The following is a 16745-nucleotide window of genomic DNA, read 5'->3' on the forward strand; positions in this document are numbered from 1 at the left end:
GCCCAACCCAGGGGTTGGGATCGACTCCCCACGACAGCTGCCCACAGTGGTGACCACATATTTCTGTCTACATCTGGCAGGAATACCTAGATCAGAACTCTAGATGCATGCTTTATGGTCCATTAATTCACAGGGTATTTTACTGTGTGATTCTCATGTATGAGACTGTAGACAAACACCTATGCTTTATTCAACACCACACCATACTCTTATTAAAATGAATGCTAACATTTTTTTTTTTTTTCCCATTAGGATGCTTTGTCTTTGCACTGTTTTCTATTTTAATTGTTGACTTTGAGCAAAACTTGGTTTTGTTTTTTGTTGTTCTGTTTTCTGTTTGTTTATTTGTTTTATGTTTTGATTTGTTTTTAAACTGAGGCTGTACGTTTCTTCCTAAAATTTGTAGACATTTGTAGAATTTGTAGATTTGTAGAAATCATTACAAATGTAAATAAAGGCATACAAAGGAAGGACGGTTTGTGTCATTAAGGTCTCTGAATATCTTTTGTGTGCTTTTTTTTTTTTAAAAAAACCACGGATTTTGTAAAGTTTTCATGTATTTTTAAGGCAATCATGCTGAGGATACTTTCATCCTGGCATAGCAATCTCATTCCATTCGCTCATGTTTCTAGTATATCGCCTTACTTGGGTATTTTTGTCTTCATCCTGTGTATTTTCATCTTTGTTGCCTAAGTTCTTCTGACACCTTATCAATTTATTTTTAAACTTACCTTTGAAAGATTTTACTATGACTTTTATCGCCATACATTTTATTTTTCTGTAAACTGAATCCATCTTGACATTGCTGAATGTATGGAACCATACTGCTACTGGTGTTTCACCTTGTAGTATTGTCACAGTAGACAAGGATTGCCATCTTTTGTCACTATAGGGTATTTCTAGTAAAGAAAGGCTCCATCTGAATAAATGGGACTTGTCTATTTTAATAAGTACTGGAGACAGTCTTGCTGACAGTGTTCCAATATTTGTAGAAGCATGATATTTCAACACTGCAAGATTTATTCCTCTACTATGAACCAATACGGCCTTTGTTTAAGTTGAAGTTTCGGGGAGTCTTGTCCTTCTAAATGTCACTTTTAATGAAAACTTTATTAACACATACTCTGTTATAAGCAGGTTCATAACATGAAGTTATCTTTAAAAAAATAATAAAATAATCACATGCTATTTTCATGCCAAAACATTTTTAGAAGCCTGCATCTGGGTTTATAATAGAAAAATCATCAGCATCTCACTACTGACAGTTTTCTTCTGCCATTTTACAGACAGAGAAAATACATGATAAAACATTTGATTTCTAAATGCCATAGTTATAAAATAACTTTAAACAAAATATGTGAGAATTAAGTTTTTTGTAAGATTGTATGTGTGACGGTTATGCAAAATCTAGATTAATCTATGTTAGACTAGGAAGAATTGAATATAAGGTTGGCAGTGCAAGATGTTCTGAAATGTATTGTTTTGTATTAAAATAAATTTGGCTTGAAAAGGATTATAAAGTAAAAGAAAATACAAGTAGGAAAGAAGAGTAAGAAGCAAAGAAAGAAGGGTAATTCTAAAGCACTGCCCTTTCTGAAGAACAAACTATTACATTAACTCAAAATGGCTTTACCAGAACGAATAAAAAACAGATCAGAGTCATGTAACCATTATATGATATAATAAAATATATTGCCATTGCTATTGACTATATCTTGGACTAAGTATTATCTTGTAAAAGAATTCTGATGAGATTATAATCATTTGAGCTGCCTAACTGTGTTAAGTAACTTCTTGAACAACATACAACCAAGAAACCGTGAGGAATGTTGTACAAAATAACCATGGATATTCTGAATTTATAATGGATATTCTGGAAAACAGGTAGTTATTAAACCTGGCTAAAGATGCCAAGCTTTAAATACTGTAGTTGAAGTGTGTTGTGGAGAGCACTTCAACATCTGCATGTAATTCTGGCAAATATCATTTGGGTGGCAGACAAAGGTATAGTGATAACTAATATAATTTCTGGTTTTATGTTCTATTGGATATGCTTACATTTTCCTGAAACTTTTACCTGCTATGGAGGTTTTCCATAAATGGTTTAAGAGTTGATTTTATTTCTTATTTTTTTTAGAAATTGAGGAAAAATTGCTTTGGATTTTATTGGGTTTTTTTTAGATGCATGCAAAAAAAGAGAAGACTGATTCTTGATGAAGACTTTTTTCCTTACCTAGAAAGGTTAAAGAACTTGGCCAATGAAGCAGAGCCTGAACTCTGCTACTTCACGTTTTCTGCACTTGCCTACAGTACAGTCTGCAGCTAGACGTTGTAGATTCCACTGGTGTAGACCTGGACTAGGCCAAGATCTGGAGTAATTTTTGCTGTCTGTTTTACACTACTTCTCTCAATAAGCTAAAAATAAGCAAAGGCTGCCTGTTGGGAGCCTAAATAAATCTTGAGATCTTGATTTTCTCTGCCAAGGCGGTATCACCTGAGGATGTGGAGTTTTCATGCTTCAAGCCAACAAACTGTTGTGTGGATTTGTCTTATTTCAGTGCTGTGGGCACGGTTCTTCTTGTTATTTATACTACAGCAGGACATGAATTTTCCAGGCACAATTATGGTGACATGGTGCTGGAGACAGTGCAAACACACGGTAAAAATCAGCACCTGCTGTCATAGGTTTGCAGTCTGAACAGACAACACACAAAGTCCAAAGGCACAGAAGGGTGAGAAGCCTGATCCAAGGTGAAGAGACTGTGTCTTACATTGCAGGTTAAACATATGCCTGAGCCCAGGGCTGTGGCTTATTTAGTCTTTTACCTCTCTGTAATCGTGTCCAAATTAGTCAAAAATTAAACATTCATGTCAGCTACCAGGTGCTGAATAACAACTGAAAAGTGCACAGAATAATTTTCTAGGGAATTAGCTTAACAACAGTGATTTAAATCAACTTTGGAAAGTTTACAACAAAACGAAACAGTGGGGAGCTGAAGCAGCTGTTGCTCACTGCTTCTTAGCTCAGCTAGTGCTCCCCATCATCCTGTTTATCCCAGCATGGGATAAAATTCAGGCAGATCCAGTCACCTTTTACCTGAAGCCATGAGACCTTCTGTGAAGTGTCACATCTTGAGAACGTTAATAGTATGGATGGTTTAGAACCAAATTCACAGTATAAACTTAACTATTCTGCCTGTGAACTGGAGCTGGAAAACCCTCTAAATTTGCTAAATTTGTCTGGTCCCTAGATTTTCTCCATAAAAATTCTTAGTATTTTAGACAGATGATCCAGTAGCAAATCTGTCCTAGCACCATTTAGGAGTTGTCCATGGCCATTGCTGTCTGTGGAAGGGGTGTAGAATGGGCAGCAGTTTACTCCAGATGGGTAATTATCTAAGGGCACACACAGAGGTCCTAATATAAATAAGAAAGAAATCCTTGAACTAAGATTATTTGCAATTATAAACTGAGATTATACTGAAGACAAACCCAGGATCAATAGCACAAGTGCCTTTTAACTCAGATGTACTCTTGTTGGTGAGCAGTGCAGATTTTGTAAACCTGGGTACAAGAATACCACAGTCTGAATATTCTCCCAGCTGATTACAAACAAGCAGTTACTATATTCCATGGGATATATCCTGTCTGTATTTTACTAGTTTGTGTAACATGGTCTTGAGGCAAGAATGAATTGAATAAACTCCCTCCACTCAACATTTCCTGTTCATATGGGTTTCACACTTAAAACATTTTAGTTTTTCATTTTCTTATTTCTTTTGTGTTTATGCCCAGTGTGACTTTCAAGTGTTTTGATTTTAGTAATGCTTTGTCAATCTGTCTTATTATATTCATGTTTCTGTTTTTCCTTTGTGAAATTAATGTCAAAGGAATTTAACTTGCATTGGGAGACTTAATAGGTAATAGATACCACATGAAATATGACTGGAATAACTAAGAACTTGTTAGAAGCCAGAAAAAACTATCATCGATGTTTTGTTGTAATGATTTTTCACTGCTTTATAAAAGCATGCTGTATGGACTGGAGATTCAGCTTCTGGCTGCAGTGTGATCTGGTCAGGACTCAGCGATATATATTCTATTCAAAAAAGATGTTCATTAATTTGATTGAGATACTAAGTCCTTTGGGACCTCAGCCTCACAGTTGTGTACAGATAAGAGGGCTTGGCTATGTTGCTGGAAGATGAAAAAAAATTGCCTGTGTTGGGCAATTCATAGTTCAGGCGGAGTTGCCCCTGCCATTAGAGCCAGCGGACAGAAGTGTTCTAGTAACCTGTGCTGCCCGTGATTTTTATACAAAGGAGCTAAGGTTGTCTTTGTGGAGGGCCAGGGGCTCACTGATTGTGTTTTACCAAATGCACTGTACTATTAAGAAAACGAACACTTGAAGAAAACTGAACCGTGGGCACATGTTGAAAAGCTGATTGCTGCCTGGAGGGATGGCAGCCACAGCAGGGGAGGAGCAGGCACGCAGTCAATAAATATCATTCAGCAGCTTTCCAACACACGACTGACCTAGTTTTCCCTACTGGGACAGGCGTAGCCGGGCTGGTGTGAGCCTTGGGCTGATGTGGGTTGCTCGTGGGAAGCAGACCCTGCAGCATTCCCTCTCAAGCTTACCAACACAGCTACGGCTGCGATTTTGTGCTTAAATGCCAAGCTCCTTGCCCAAGCATCAAATCCGTTACCCCGTTTTACCTTCTGTGAGTTTAAGGGTGGGGTTTTGGCTGTTAGACTGTACTACAGACTTTGCCTAAAGAATTCTATGGGGCAAAAGGCAGCCACTGTTCCCATAGCAAATTCTATAGACTTCAAAAGGACCTGGGTCTAAATGTTCACTGTCAGAACAAGAATGGCCTGTTCCTAACCCAGCCTTCACCAGGCTTTGGTTATTCGTCAGTACTGGTCCACTTAAGGCACCTCATTCAAAACTCACACAAATTGCTTCACTGTTTTGGCTTTTCATATGCTTAATTCTGTGTCATTTTAAACTACTGGACCTTTCATGACAGTAAAATTCTAAGTTTAATGGAGAAGGGGTGGTATTTCATTTGCAATAAGGAAACAGGTTAAAAATGAGATTTTTGAGGAATCGTAAGTAAATTAGGTCTCCTAACCTTGCTGAGTTGCAGTAAGACTTGGGCATTTTAGCTTAAAATTCTAGCCTAAAAATACACTCATGTGACCTCTGAGAAACTACCTAAAGCCAGTGGTAAGAATTTATTTTGGCAGATAACCAACATCTTCCTATAGCACGAAAGAAAACTTGCTTTATTCTGAGCTAAGTGTCAATTCAGATGGGGAATTGAAAAGTAGAATACAAAGATTTAAAATGACATTAGTGTCGCAACTGTTATATAGTCACTGTCTGCAATAATAACTGCAGTTACTCAGGATTTTCTTAATATAGCTTTTCAGTGGAAAAATTTTCAGATTGAGGGGAAGTGTACTAGTTCTGATAATGTTTACTTGCATCAAAAGTTTCTGCTGTAGGCCACAGGCAGCATCCTGTTGAAAAGAAAAAAAAAAATAAATGAGTTTTTGCATTAGCTTCAATTTCTGTTCTGCCCGATTCCTTTGGCTGTTCTGAGACTTGTATTTTCTCTTATACTTTTTGGAAAAAATACCATATATTGAAAGGGAATATTTCAAAACCCACAGCAATTTTCACAGGAGAGGAGTACTACTTTTTGACTAATAGTGCAATGAAAATATGCATGGCCCCTATCTATCGTAGATGATCTGAAGGAGATTTTTCTCTTTGGGCACCCAAGTTGTAGGATGACCATCTGTGAATTACTTGAAACATTTCACATTGTTTATACACGCACACATAAAACTATGAAAATTAATTTCATAGGTAATTTGGGAAGCTATTGGATCTCTTTACAGCAGACATCTTGGCATATTATGGTTTCAGAGCTTTTACTGTAATTCCTGTATTACATACTTTTTTTTTTTTTTTTTTCTCCTCAGAAATTTTTCCAAGAGATTCCAGTCTAAAAGACAAATTCATAAAACATTTTACAGGTAAGGCAGCTGCTTGCTCTTAACTTACCTCCATATGCATATTCTAAGTAGCCACGAGAGTCACTCCATCAGCTTTTTTGAGGTTCTGCACCAAGGTTAACATTTGTGAAGTTAAATATGCATTGTTTAGGATTTGAAGTTTTTATAGAGCTCTAATTACTTTTAAGTTTGAGTCTCTCTTTGAATAATCTAGCCTAAAATAACTTTTAAAACACGGTAAGTTATAACATTCATGATTTAAAAACTACTATTTCATATTGTTGCTTGTTTTGCAGCTATACTACAAGCTTAGTAGTTGTAGGTACTGAATGTATACATGTCTGTATGCTATAGGTCCTGCATTGTATATCTACGTGCAAACAACTTGCAGTATGGTGTTACAAGTGTAATATGTGTGAGCACCTATCTGCTGTCTCTGGCAAGTAATATTTTAATGAGAGAACTCAGTACATTTTTGATTTTAAGTATAGATATATTTTTACATAATTTTTGTCAGTTCTATCATATCTATTTTCAAGTTCACTAATTTTAAGAATTCTTGTGAGACTTCATATATCTTTCAGAAGCAGACCTTTGTGGCCATGTAAATTTTCACTATAATAGGGAAACACATTTGTTTCCATCTCATGATGTATATGTGTGGATGCTTATTTTAACAAGGCAAATAGAAAAAGGAAGGATTAAACAGTGTAAATGCATCAGGAAAATAATTTTCTATTTCAAATATGAAAGTTTAACATGACTACAGTCAAGTACTTGCACTTGAAAACTGAGATGGAGTTGTATAATGAATTTACCTTTGGGACTGTATTTTGTAACAGCTGGGAGAATACTGTAAACTCTGAATATAAGCAAAAAGACTTGCCAACAGCGAGATGCTTACACTGATTCTTTGCTCTCCAGTTCCAAATGTTCTGTAATTCAGAAAAGTGAAGGTCTCAGAGTATGACACTGCAAATCTTTTGGTGATTTTCAACATTATTGGGATTAGTGAAACTAAAACCTAGAGAAATAGTTGGTGGTTGGAGCACGAGAAAGAGAATTGGAAATAATTGTACATTTCCTCTTTGCTGGAAATTTCAGACAGTCCTTGGCAAGAAGGAAGATGATTTGTTGTCTCTTTTGCATGAGGGAGGTGTCCTCAAACCTTTAGGATAAGCACAACTTTAAGGATCTGCCTGCCAACCGCTAACTGCAGCTGAACAGCATTGACAGGGAATGTGGCACACCCAGCTGGCCCTTCACTCTTACACCAAACAAGAGTAATGATGCACCGTACCATTTTCAGTCCATATGAAAAAGAAATTAAAAGAACATATAGATTCCAACTATGTTGTCCTATGTAGCATAGGAATACTGAAAATTGCTCTCCTGGGGAGGACAGACAGAAAGATTTACTTATGTTGATACTTACTCCATTTCCTTTTCATCTCTAACTTTGGAAACTCGTCAGCTACCATAAAAAGCTCAACCTAAGAATCTGGGGTAGCTAAATAGTGAATACAGAACAAGTTTCATTACTCCAAAACAACAGTGAAAAACAACCATGAGTTTCACAGAAGGTATTCTGAGAATACTAAGTCATAGACAAGAAAAAGAGCAGAAAGTACTTGAAGGCCTGTTTCTGGAACCATTATTTAAATTAATACTCCTTTTCTGCATTAGTAGTTGCCATCAAAATTGCTGAAATTATTTGACTAACATTAGATGGAATGGATAAAGAAAGCAAGTTCATTCCAAAATTATTGAAGTTTATTTCTTTGTTGGCTCAGAATTTCTGCTTACATTTTTTTTTTTTTTAAATTATGCTAGGATCTTCAGCGATGTGTTTTTATGCCCCCCGTTTTTTTTTTTTTCTCGTTTCCCCACAGTTTTATTAGGTCATGTAATCTGCAGACATTTTCTTAAAATACAGCCTAACTTTGTTTTTATTGATTCTGTTCAAATCATAATTCTTTTTCTAGCAATCTTAATTAAGTAAACTGTTCAGATTTAGTCTTTACTAGTTCAACAGTTAGAATATTCTAAACTAATGAGGTTGTAAAAAAGAGGAGAGAGGGGAAAATCAACATTATCTTTACAGTTTCGGGGTTAAGAAAATTATTGTACACTTCTAATATGCCAAGAACAGTAGACACATTTTAAAGCCAAATAAGAACCACGTGTAACAGTCCTCGACTATAGGAAAAATCATAAATAATCTTCTGAGTCATGAAGCTATCTATCAATTCAGCTTGAAAAGCCAGCTGACAGAGTGCTCTGTAAGGCACAAATAAAATTAACAGCCTATTTTTGATGGCAACGAAGAGAGCTAGAAAACCATATATTATCTGAAGGGACACAGAATTTATTTAGTGACAAAAGCTGATTCTATCTCGATATATCCTGGATAATTTCAACCTACATACTTTCTCTTGAGCCTAATTACTCAGGTAAACCATGGCAACAATCTTCCAGTCCAAAGTTGCAAAGACTGCTCTGTCAGTTTATTGAAAAGCTTATTTGTGGCTGAAAAATCTCATGAAATCTACAAATTAGTGTAAAATATATCTAATATTCAAGTGTATTCACTGTCACAGAGAAGAATATTCTCTCAAGTTTATGGTAGTTTGGATCTACTATCCAGACAGAATTGGCTTGGTATGTTTTACCAGGCTGATAAACCACCTTTCAAGTTGTGGAACAAATATTTTCTGCCCAGAAATGCTTACTATCTTCCTCTGACAAGAAAGTTAGTCAAAGCAGCATGCTTCATATCGATGCTTTTGTAGCACTGCCTGAAACAAGCTATTCCTATTCAGAGTTCCTATTGGTGCTGAATTTTGAGGATGCAAGTTAAATTTAGTCTTGTTCAGTTAGTGTCAATTTATGTCAGTATTTTCTGTTCAAATCACAGGAAACTCATCCCCACCTGTCAGTGGTAGTATTGCGAAGCAGGTTACATGATGCAAATACTACATTTTTGCTCTGCTTTTCAACTCAGATGCCATCAGTAATACCTTCCCCAGGCCATCAGCAATCATGGAAGGGTTCTTTGGCAACTTTATACCTTTGAGTCATGTTTTGGAGACCAGTAGCTATATATTCTTATAAAATATTAATGTGGGCAGATGACACTGATATCCAGAGAAGAGAGCCCAGGCTGGAAGAGCAGAGACACAGAACACTGCTCCCTGGGTACACAGGGAGTTGCCTCACCCAAACACATACTGCCATCTGCACCCTTTCTTGCTAGGACTACTTTAACAGGAGACCAGGTTCCTAGGTGCTATTCAGCTGTTTGTTTTTGTTTTCTTTTTTCCTGTTTTTTTTTTTTTTTTTTTCCTCAACACCCACATTGTATATTAAGAACTTCATAAAGTGCAAATTAAAATCATTAATACACAAAGCTACTTCATCTTTCTAGGGCTGAGAAACTCATATTTGCTTAAAATGTTGCTTGTATTTATCTTTAGAAATAATATCTACATTCCATCTACATTACTCCTTCTACATTAGAATATTTACTAGTGAGCAAAGGAAATTCTGTTGTAGTTATATCATTCTATTTTTCACTGTATAAGAAATTTTACTGTTAATTTTGAATTACTGAAATTTCAAGGCTAAGCCAGTCCTTTGTTTTCAAAGGCCATTTTTCTGTTATTCAGGTCATGAGCATAATAGCATAGCATGAATATTTCTTTCTGTTATTTCAGTAGCATTGTTATACTTGTGTTGCATCATAATTGTTTAAGGTGTAGTAAAAAATTAAATTTTAATTTGTCAAAACACATGGAAATTAATTCTATGTGTTTATATCATTCATTTAAGCTGCAAAGCAGTGACACTGAAAGCTTGTGGTTAACTCCTGCTGACTTTCAAACAGGGCCAGTCACATTTTCATCAGAGTGTAGCAAGCACTTCCATCGACTGTATCACAACACAAGAGACTGCTCAACACCAGCCTGTAAGTAGTAATTAAAGTACCTTATAATGCTAGCTGTGATACTTGTTTAAAAGCAACTTACCTTTCCTAATAAGTGTTTGATGCTCTGGTCCTTTTGTAACTGTTACTCTTTACTCTAGCACTATACTACAAAATATACCCAAGATCTTCTAATATACAAAGGTTTTCTATTAATGCACTTGCAGTCAGCTGCATATAATGGAGTTCCTTCGAAGTGAGACTAACATAAATGAAATGAAAACTACATTCTGAAAAACCAGTTGGGCATCCCTTTGAAGAGGGCAGATATGAAGCCATGTTCTCCTTCATGCTCCTTTTACCTCTATTTATTAACTTGTGCGATAAGATAAAATCTGAACTATATTCTACATTCTCTTAACACTCAATGGTATGATTATATCTTAGTTTTTAGTATATTTCAGTTTGGAATTAGTTTTCTGTTATATTCCCATTGTTAAAGAACATAAAATCGATTAATTAATAATTTCTATTATTGATACATGTGGTTCTTATCAAACAATATTCCAGTATGAGATTGACAGAAGTATCACTTTAACACAGCCTGAATATAATTTTGTCAAAGAAATTGAAAAATAAATTGTCTCGAGATGTTGTTAAATGGATAAAACAAGCAAGCAAAACAAACAAACAAATAAACAAACCCGAACAAAATGGAATTTACTTAAAAAGAAGGTATTTCAGCTTTCTCCAGTGCAATGGACAATCAAAGTGAGTAGAAAAGAAGCCATACGATTTAATTAGAAAAGTTGAATCTCATTAGTGATGTGTAAGCACAGACTATGGACCAAGGTGCTTTGGAAAGTTTTCTGGATTTAACATGAAAAAATAATGAGACTTCTTGTCTGCATCACTTAGAAAGATGGTAAGCATTTTTTGTGAGTAGCTGAGATGCTCTCTCACCAAAGTTCAGCACCTCGGAGGACCTGGCTTCTGAAAGGGGCTGGAGCAGCCCTTGTCTCCATCCGGCCTTACACTGATCAGAAGTTGGAATGTAGAAATCCATGGCTAATCCTCAAAAGATACGCATAGAGATTTGTAAGTAGGCATATAAGAAGGCTAGTCATATATCTATTACATGCTGCATAACAAAAATACCATGCATGTTGAATATTTCATACCTTGATACATGGATCCAGACAACATGAACATTATTTGGACTCCCCTGTATTGCCTGAGTGCTTCATTTTATTTGTGAAGAAACACAGTCATAATATTTCTCTTCTAATTAAATAGCTTTTCTCTGAATTTAAAAACAAGATTGTGGTTAGGACTGTGTGAAGAACTGACTTTTAAGTTCAACTATCAAAACAAAATGTAAAATAAAAAATGCAATTAAAACCAAAGCAGGTTTTTTTTTTCCCCCCCTTTACATAAGCCAAACCCAAAGCAGACAATGAGTTTCATTCAACCTGAAATGTACTGTCAATCTAAAAAGGAGAGCTAAATCCTCAGAACTGTCTCCACCTTATCCAGCAGTCAGGGTTTAGAATAACTATGAAGGCTGATCATAGCCAGGATCTTTTTCTATCTCTTTAGAGGCATTTAATATTTTCTTTCAAGGACACCTTAGCCACCATAGGATGTTTGAAGATGAGTTGCTTCCTCTCCTGATGACATAGTTATATTCTGTACAAGCATTTCCTGAAGAATTGAACCCAGGTTAGCATTCAGTCCCTTGCTGTTTGGCACAATTTCTATTAAGTTTTACTAAAATACTTGCCAATCAAGAGAAGAAAATTGCACCTATTGCACCTAAGTATTTCTTGTAACCAAATAGTTAGATCTTTCCATCAAAAAGGACAGCAGTGGTTCAGAAGCCACTTGGCCGAGTAGTTATTTGAACCAAGGACACCAGCGAGAGAGATAGCAAGTAGGACACTAGTATCTCTAGCCTGATGATAAGGAGATGTACTTAGACATGGAAAATACAGATTTCCATCAATGTTAATGCTAAGTGGAACAATAAAATGTTTGAAAGAGCTTGACTTCAAGCTAACCTATAGTCTTCTGGTTAGAATAGCCTCCCAGTTAATGAGTTAAATTCCTTCAAGTAAAGTTGAGAGTTGAACCTGGTCTTGCAAGTCTTAGGAGGAAACTACCTGGTAGAAAATTAATTGCTACCTTCACTCACATTTCCTCTAGAACCATGGCTAGGATAAGATACAGTATAAGTTTGCATCTCACACACAAATTTCATGAATTTCCATCAGCGAATGGTTTCACTGTGTAGAGTGTCTGAAATTCTAGTACAATTTCTAAATTTAATTTTATGCAGTTTTTTTGAGGGTATCTGGCAACTGAGATTCATTACTGATGTGGGTAATTTTGTTTTATAGATTACAAAAGGTGTGCAAGGTTGCTAACGAGATTAGCAATGAGCCCTTTGTGTACACAGTCCTAGGATGTTTGCTATGTAAGTATAATTTTTCCCACTCATTTTCTTACTTGTTGAAATGGTCTAGTGATTTACATCATACTTATACTTTGTTATCAGTTCATCAACATGCAGCTCTGGCACTACTGTAAGGACTGACTGATTCCTCATGGAAATCATACAGAAGTACAGATACCTCTGACAGGCCCCACTATCATTTCCTACAAGTCACTTGTGGCACCACAGTCCATAATTATGCACTGGCTGACCTCTTACTGTTCAAAATTTTAAGGAGGAATCTAGTTGGTGAAAGAAAAATGCACGAGAACTTCATCAACACATTTATTTCAGGCCTTTCAGAAGAGGGCTTTGTTGTTAATCCATGGAAGAAGCAGAACGTCTTGGTCTCAGGTCTGCCAATGCAATCTTCATAGATATCCTATCACTTTATTCATCTGTGGGACCACTTTTCATTCCCAGATTGTCTCCTGAGAATTTCTGTAAAGTTAAGACAACTTCATGGTGATGGAAGCAAACAAGATAAAGATGTGACAAAGCTAAAGGCTTCAAGTAAACAGGCTGTGGGAGGAACCAGTCCATTCTTGTTTATGAAGAACATGTTAAATGTGTTAATTAAATAGCATTGGCAATTAAACGGCATTGTCACTGATAAAAGGAATATCTTCAAGTGAGCTGTTTTCTCCAGTTGTTTGAATATCAATTAAATGGTTACATTTCCAACAGTAATTTGAAAAACTGCACTGGTTATTATTGACCAATAAAATATATAAAATGAATGAAATTTATTTATTTAAATTTCTTCAAAGATGGTTTCCTTTCACCAGCTCCTCCTGACAAATACTGCAAGCTTGAAGTTTGGGGGAGTTGTGTGTGTCACTTCTTCCTGCACCAGGGCTTCAATTCATACTAATCAAGAATAAGAAAGGAAGAGTAGGATATGAGTCAGTGTTAGCAGATTTGATTTCCAAGTGGAGGTGGGATTAATTTTGGTGGCTGTGAGAAAATGCTTTGAAGAATATGGCGATATTTCAGTGCTGAGAAGAAATTATATCATTTCTTTCTCTTATTTTCTTTTCTTAACTATTTTCAGTCTGTTTGGCCTCTTCTCTTCCAGGTCTCGCAGATGGTTTTGAATATGTGGGGGGCACTGAATGAGAAACTGAGTAGGGATCTTATTACTTTGGCAGGATCTAATTTTCATGACTAAGGGCAGGAATCCTTTTCTGATTTTTTTTTGTTTTGTTTTGTTTTTGTTTGTTTGTTTTTTTTTTTTTTTTTTTTTTTTACTTAAAATAAAGATTTTTGAGGTGCCTAACTTCCTGTTTGTTTGTTAGTGTTCTCTTTCAAATCTCAGCTTTCTAAAACATCCCAGCACTCTAATTTTCTGCACTATCACCTATTAATATGTATTTTTTTCCTAATATGTACCGCTTTACACCTCTGGGTTCATGGCTCAGGTCTTCCAGAAAGATTTCTGGGTGTTCCAATACTTTTTCCCTTTTCTTTCAAGAGGATGAGTCAAAGATCTGCCTCCATATCCACAGTACAGAAGCATCCATCTCATCCTATTTCCATCTTTAAAATACAAAGGATCAAAAGTTGCTATGGTTTGCAAATCCAGGTGTTCTAATTTGCCTGCCAAAAATACACTCAAAGAGATGACATGAGGGGAAGGGAGTGTTTGAATGGTAAGCAATGTTAGCAGCTCATATGCGCTATGTTCACATAGTTTTATCTAGGCTTTCTCTCTACTTTGTTAAAAATAGAGAAAACAATAGAAAAAAAGTAGAGCTATGATCTGAGTGTTTCCCAGATGCCTCTGTGCTCCCTTACCCTATTTCTTCACCAAGTAGATAAAGTGACTAGTTTCCACGAGAGGTAAGACAGGCTCAGCTCTTCATGTTTGCTCATATCCAATACCTTTTTGGAATGGAAACATTTTCCTGAGCAGGATGAAGAGTGGCAGGAGTGGCTGTCTCTTCCCTCCAAACAGAATGGGCAGCACAGGCGTTGTATATGTTCATCCCCCAATAACACCACATTTCTAGCATGATTCCGTGATTGCGTCTGCTACATCTTTTGGCACGCAGGATCTGTTTCCTCACCACACTCGCACTAGCTTAGAGAAGACAGGGTCATAGTTCCTGTTTACTGTAAGGGAATTTGCCTTTGCTTTAACATCTGAGAGAGTCTTGGAGATTCTTGGTTGCCTTGAAGAAGGAGGCTCTCCCACCTGAAGGACTGACAACTATTTTTAAGCGTTGTTCCTGCATGCACTAAAATAGGCTGCATTTTCCTCATAAAAAAAGAACTGCAGTGCTGTTATGCGCATATGTGCCTCCCTCTCCTGTAAGTGTCCGGGTACGAAAACAGGAGAGGTAGTTTTTTCCTGTTGCAGATGAAGTTTTGCCAGGGAAAAGCCCATCTTCCCGCGGAAGCGGGCCGCGCAGGCGGGAGCGGGAGCGGCTGCTGCAGGACCATGGACAGCGCGCTCCCCGCGGAGGCTTGTTGGTGACGCCTCCAGAGTTGTTTTTTTTTTTTTTTTTTGGTGTTTTTTTTTTTTTTTTTGTTTTGTTTTTTGTTTGTTTTTCTTTTGTGTCTGTTTTGTTCGGTTTGGTTTGTTTTGGTTTGGTTTTTTTTTTTTTTTTTTTTTTTTTTTTTTCTGATTCCCATCCTTGCAAAAGGAAGTAACGCGGTTGCTGAAGCCCCGCCCCTAGAAATGCATGTGATTCTGTGCGCGGGCAATTGCCTCGTAAGACGCAGCAGCACAGACCACTGACGGTTAAACCTTTTAGCATCAACGCTGAGGACTTGCCACGGCAAAACTTATTAGTGGTCACGGGAGGGCAAGGCCCACTGGCATTCTGGAGTTAAGATTTATGCAAGCCACGGGAAAGTGTGATTTATAAACAGAATTATACCAAGTGGTCTGCCTGTGTGTTTTGGAAGTAGTTATAAAATGGCATGTTCTTTTCTCTTGCAGACTTTCTACTAAGGAGAGAATTCTGATTTGCCAAGAAAGTGCCTTGAAATCTTCCAAGACAGAGAAGACATCTTTTACCTTTTTGATTTACAACGTTTTGTTACTAGATGCATTTTATTTTCATATATTTGTTGGACATTCCATATTTGTGTGAAACATTATTTTATTTTAATTTGTAAATTTGTTGCCTATAGTTCAGACAAGCCAATTATTTAAATACATTGTATATAAAGAATACTAATGATATACTGATTAAATGTTATAACTGTATGCAGGGAGTTGGTAAAATTTTGCTGTTTCTCTTGTTCCATTGTATTTACATCATTCTGCTCAGGCTCTTACTGTCATTATTTGCACTAACTTGAAATGCAGAAGTCTATGTAACTGAAATCTGAATAAGCTCTAAGTGGGGAAGTTTTACTTGCCATGGAAGATATTTTATATTATGAAGCTTTGTTAATATATACATATATATTATTGCGCATCAAAACCAATTTGCTCAGAAATGCACCTTGCTTTCAGGAACATTTGTATGACTATTCTGGATTTTCATCAGTTACATTTGTACTGGCACTTATGGAAAGAGTTGCAAATAATGTAAATATAAAGACTGGAAAACTGCAATGCAGTTTTGGTGGAATAAAGAACATAAAAATAAACTATTTTTCAGGAGGGGTTATTTAAATTTAAGACATTACTTAATATAAATATTTATTTTTTCTGGTAAACTTGAAATATTTTTACACTGACAAACTTGTGAGTTTAGTATTTTACATCATTTCACTCTCAAATGGTAAATTTTATTCAGATATTTTTTCTTCAAGTGAATGAGGTACATAGAAAGATGCATCACGCACCCACTGTGAACAACAGAAGCCTTCTGTGAAGATGCAGAGAGAGTAATAAAATATCCCAGTAGAAGAGAAAATACTTTAAAATATAATATCATAAAACCAAGAGGTATAATGAATTAATTTGGCTGGTGACAGATCAAACTTAACTCTTTGGGAAGAATCCAAAGCACAATTGCTGCATCTTATTTAAAAACAAATTGTGATGATAGCATTTGTTACCCATCTGTCTCAGCTCTTTTATTGCAAGCTTATATGACTGCTTTACAAAGAACGCCGTAGGAAGTGAGGTTTTTATGGTCAGACCCAGGGTAATTGACAATGCACATTGATTACTGTGCCCAAATCACAATTCTGTTCACTAACTGGCTATTCAAGCTAATCCCCTCAGATTAGATGTTGTCTCTAGCCTTTCCCTCAGTGTGGGCTTCACGAGCCCCTTAACTTCTATGGCCAGCACTTTTCCCTCTGCAGAAGAGCAAGGGAAGCTCTGCCCCG

General features: G+C 36.3%; 1 protein-coding gene across 1 annotated transcript in view; it reads left to right on the top strand.

Moving 5' to 3' along the window:
- Positions 1–16044, top strand: part of ALKAL1 (ALK and LTK ligand 1) — a 36798-nt gene extending 20754 nt beyond the window's left edge. Inside the window, exons 2-5 of the mRNA XM_042798152.1 lie at positions 5998–6051; positions 9917–9997; positions 12355–12431; positions 15397–16044. Coding sequence (XP_042654086.1) covers positions 5998–6051; positions 9917–9997; positions 12355–12419 — 200 coding nt within the window. The 3' untranslated portion in view covers positions 12420–12431; positions 15397–16044. The remainder of the gene's footprint in view (positions 1–5997; positions 6052–9916; positions 9998–12354; positions 12432–15396) is intronic.
- Positions 16045–16745: the final 701 nt, after the last annotated feature.

Source organism: Tyto alba, unplaced genomic scaffold (genome assembly GCF_018691265.1).
Source record: "Tyto alba isolate M040663 unplaced genomic scaffold, T.alba_DEE_v4.0 Super-Scaffold_27, whole genome shotgun sequence".
In the NCBI taxonomy this organism is placed as follows: Eukaryota; Metazoa; Chordata; class Aves; order Strigiformes; family Tytonidae; genus Tyto; species Tyto alba.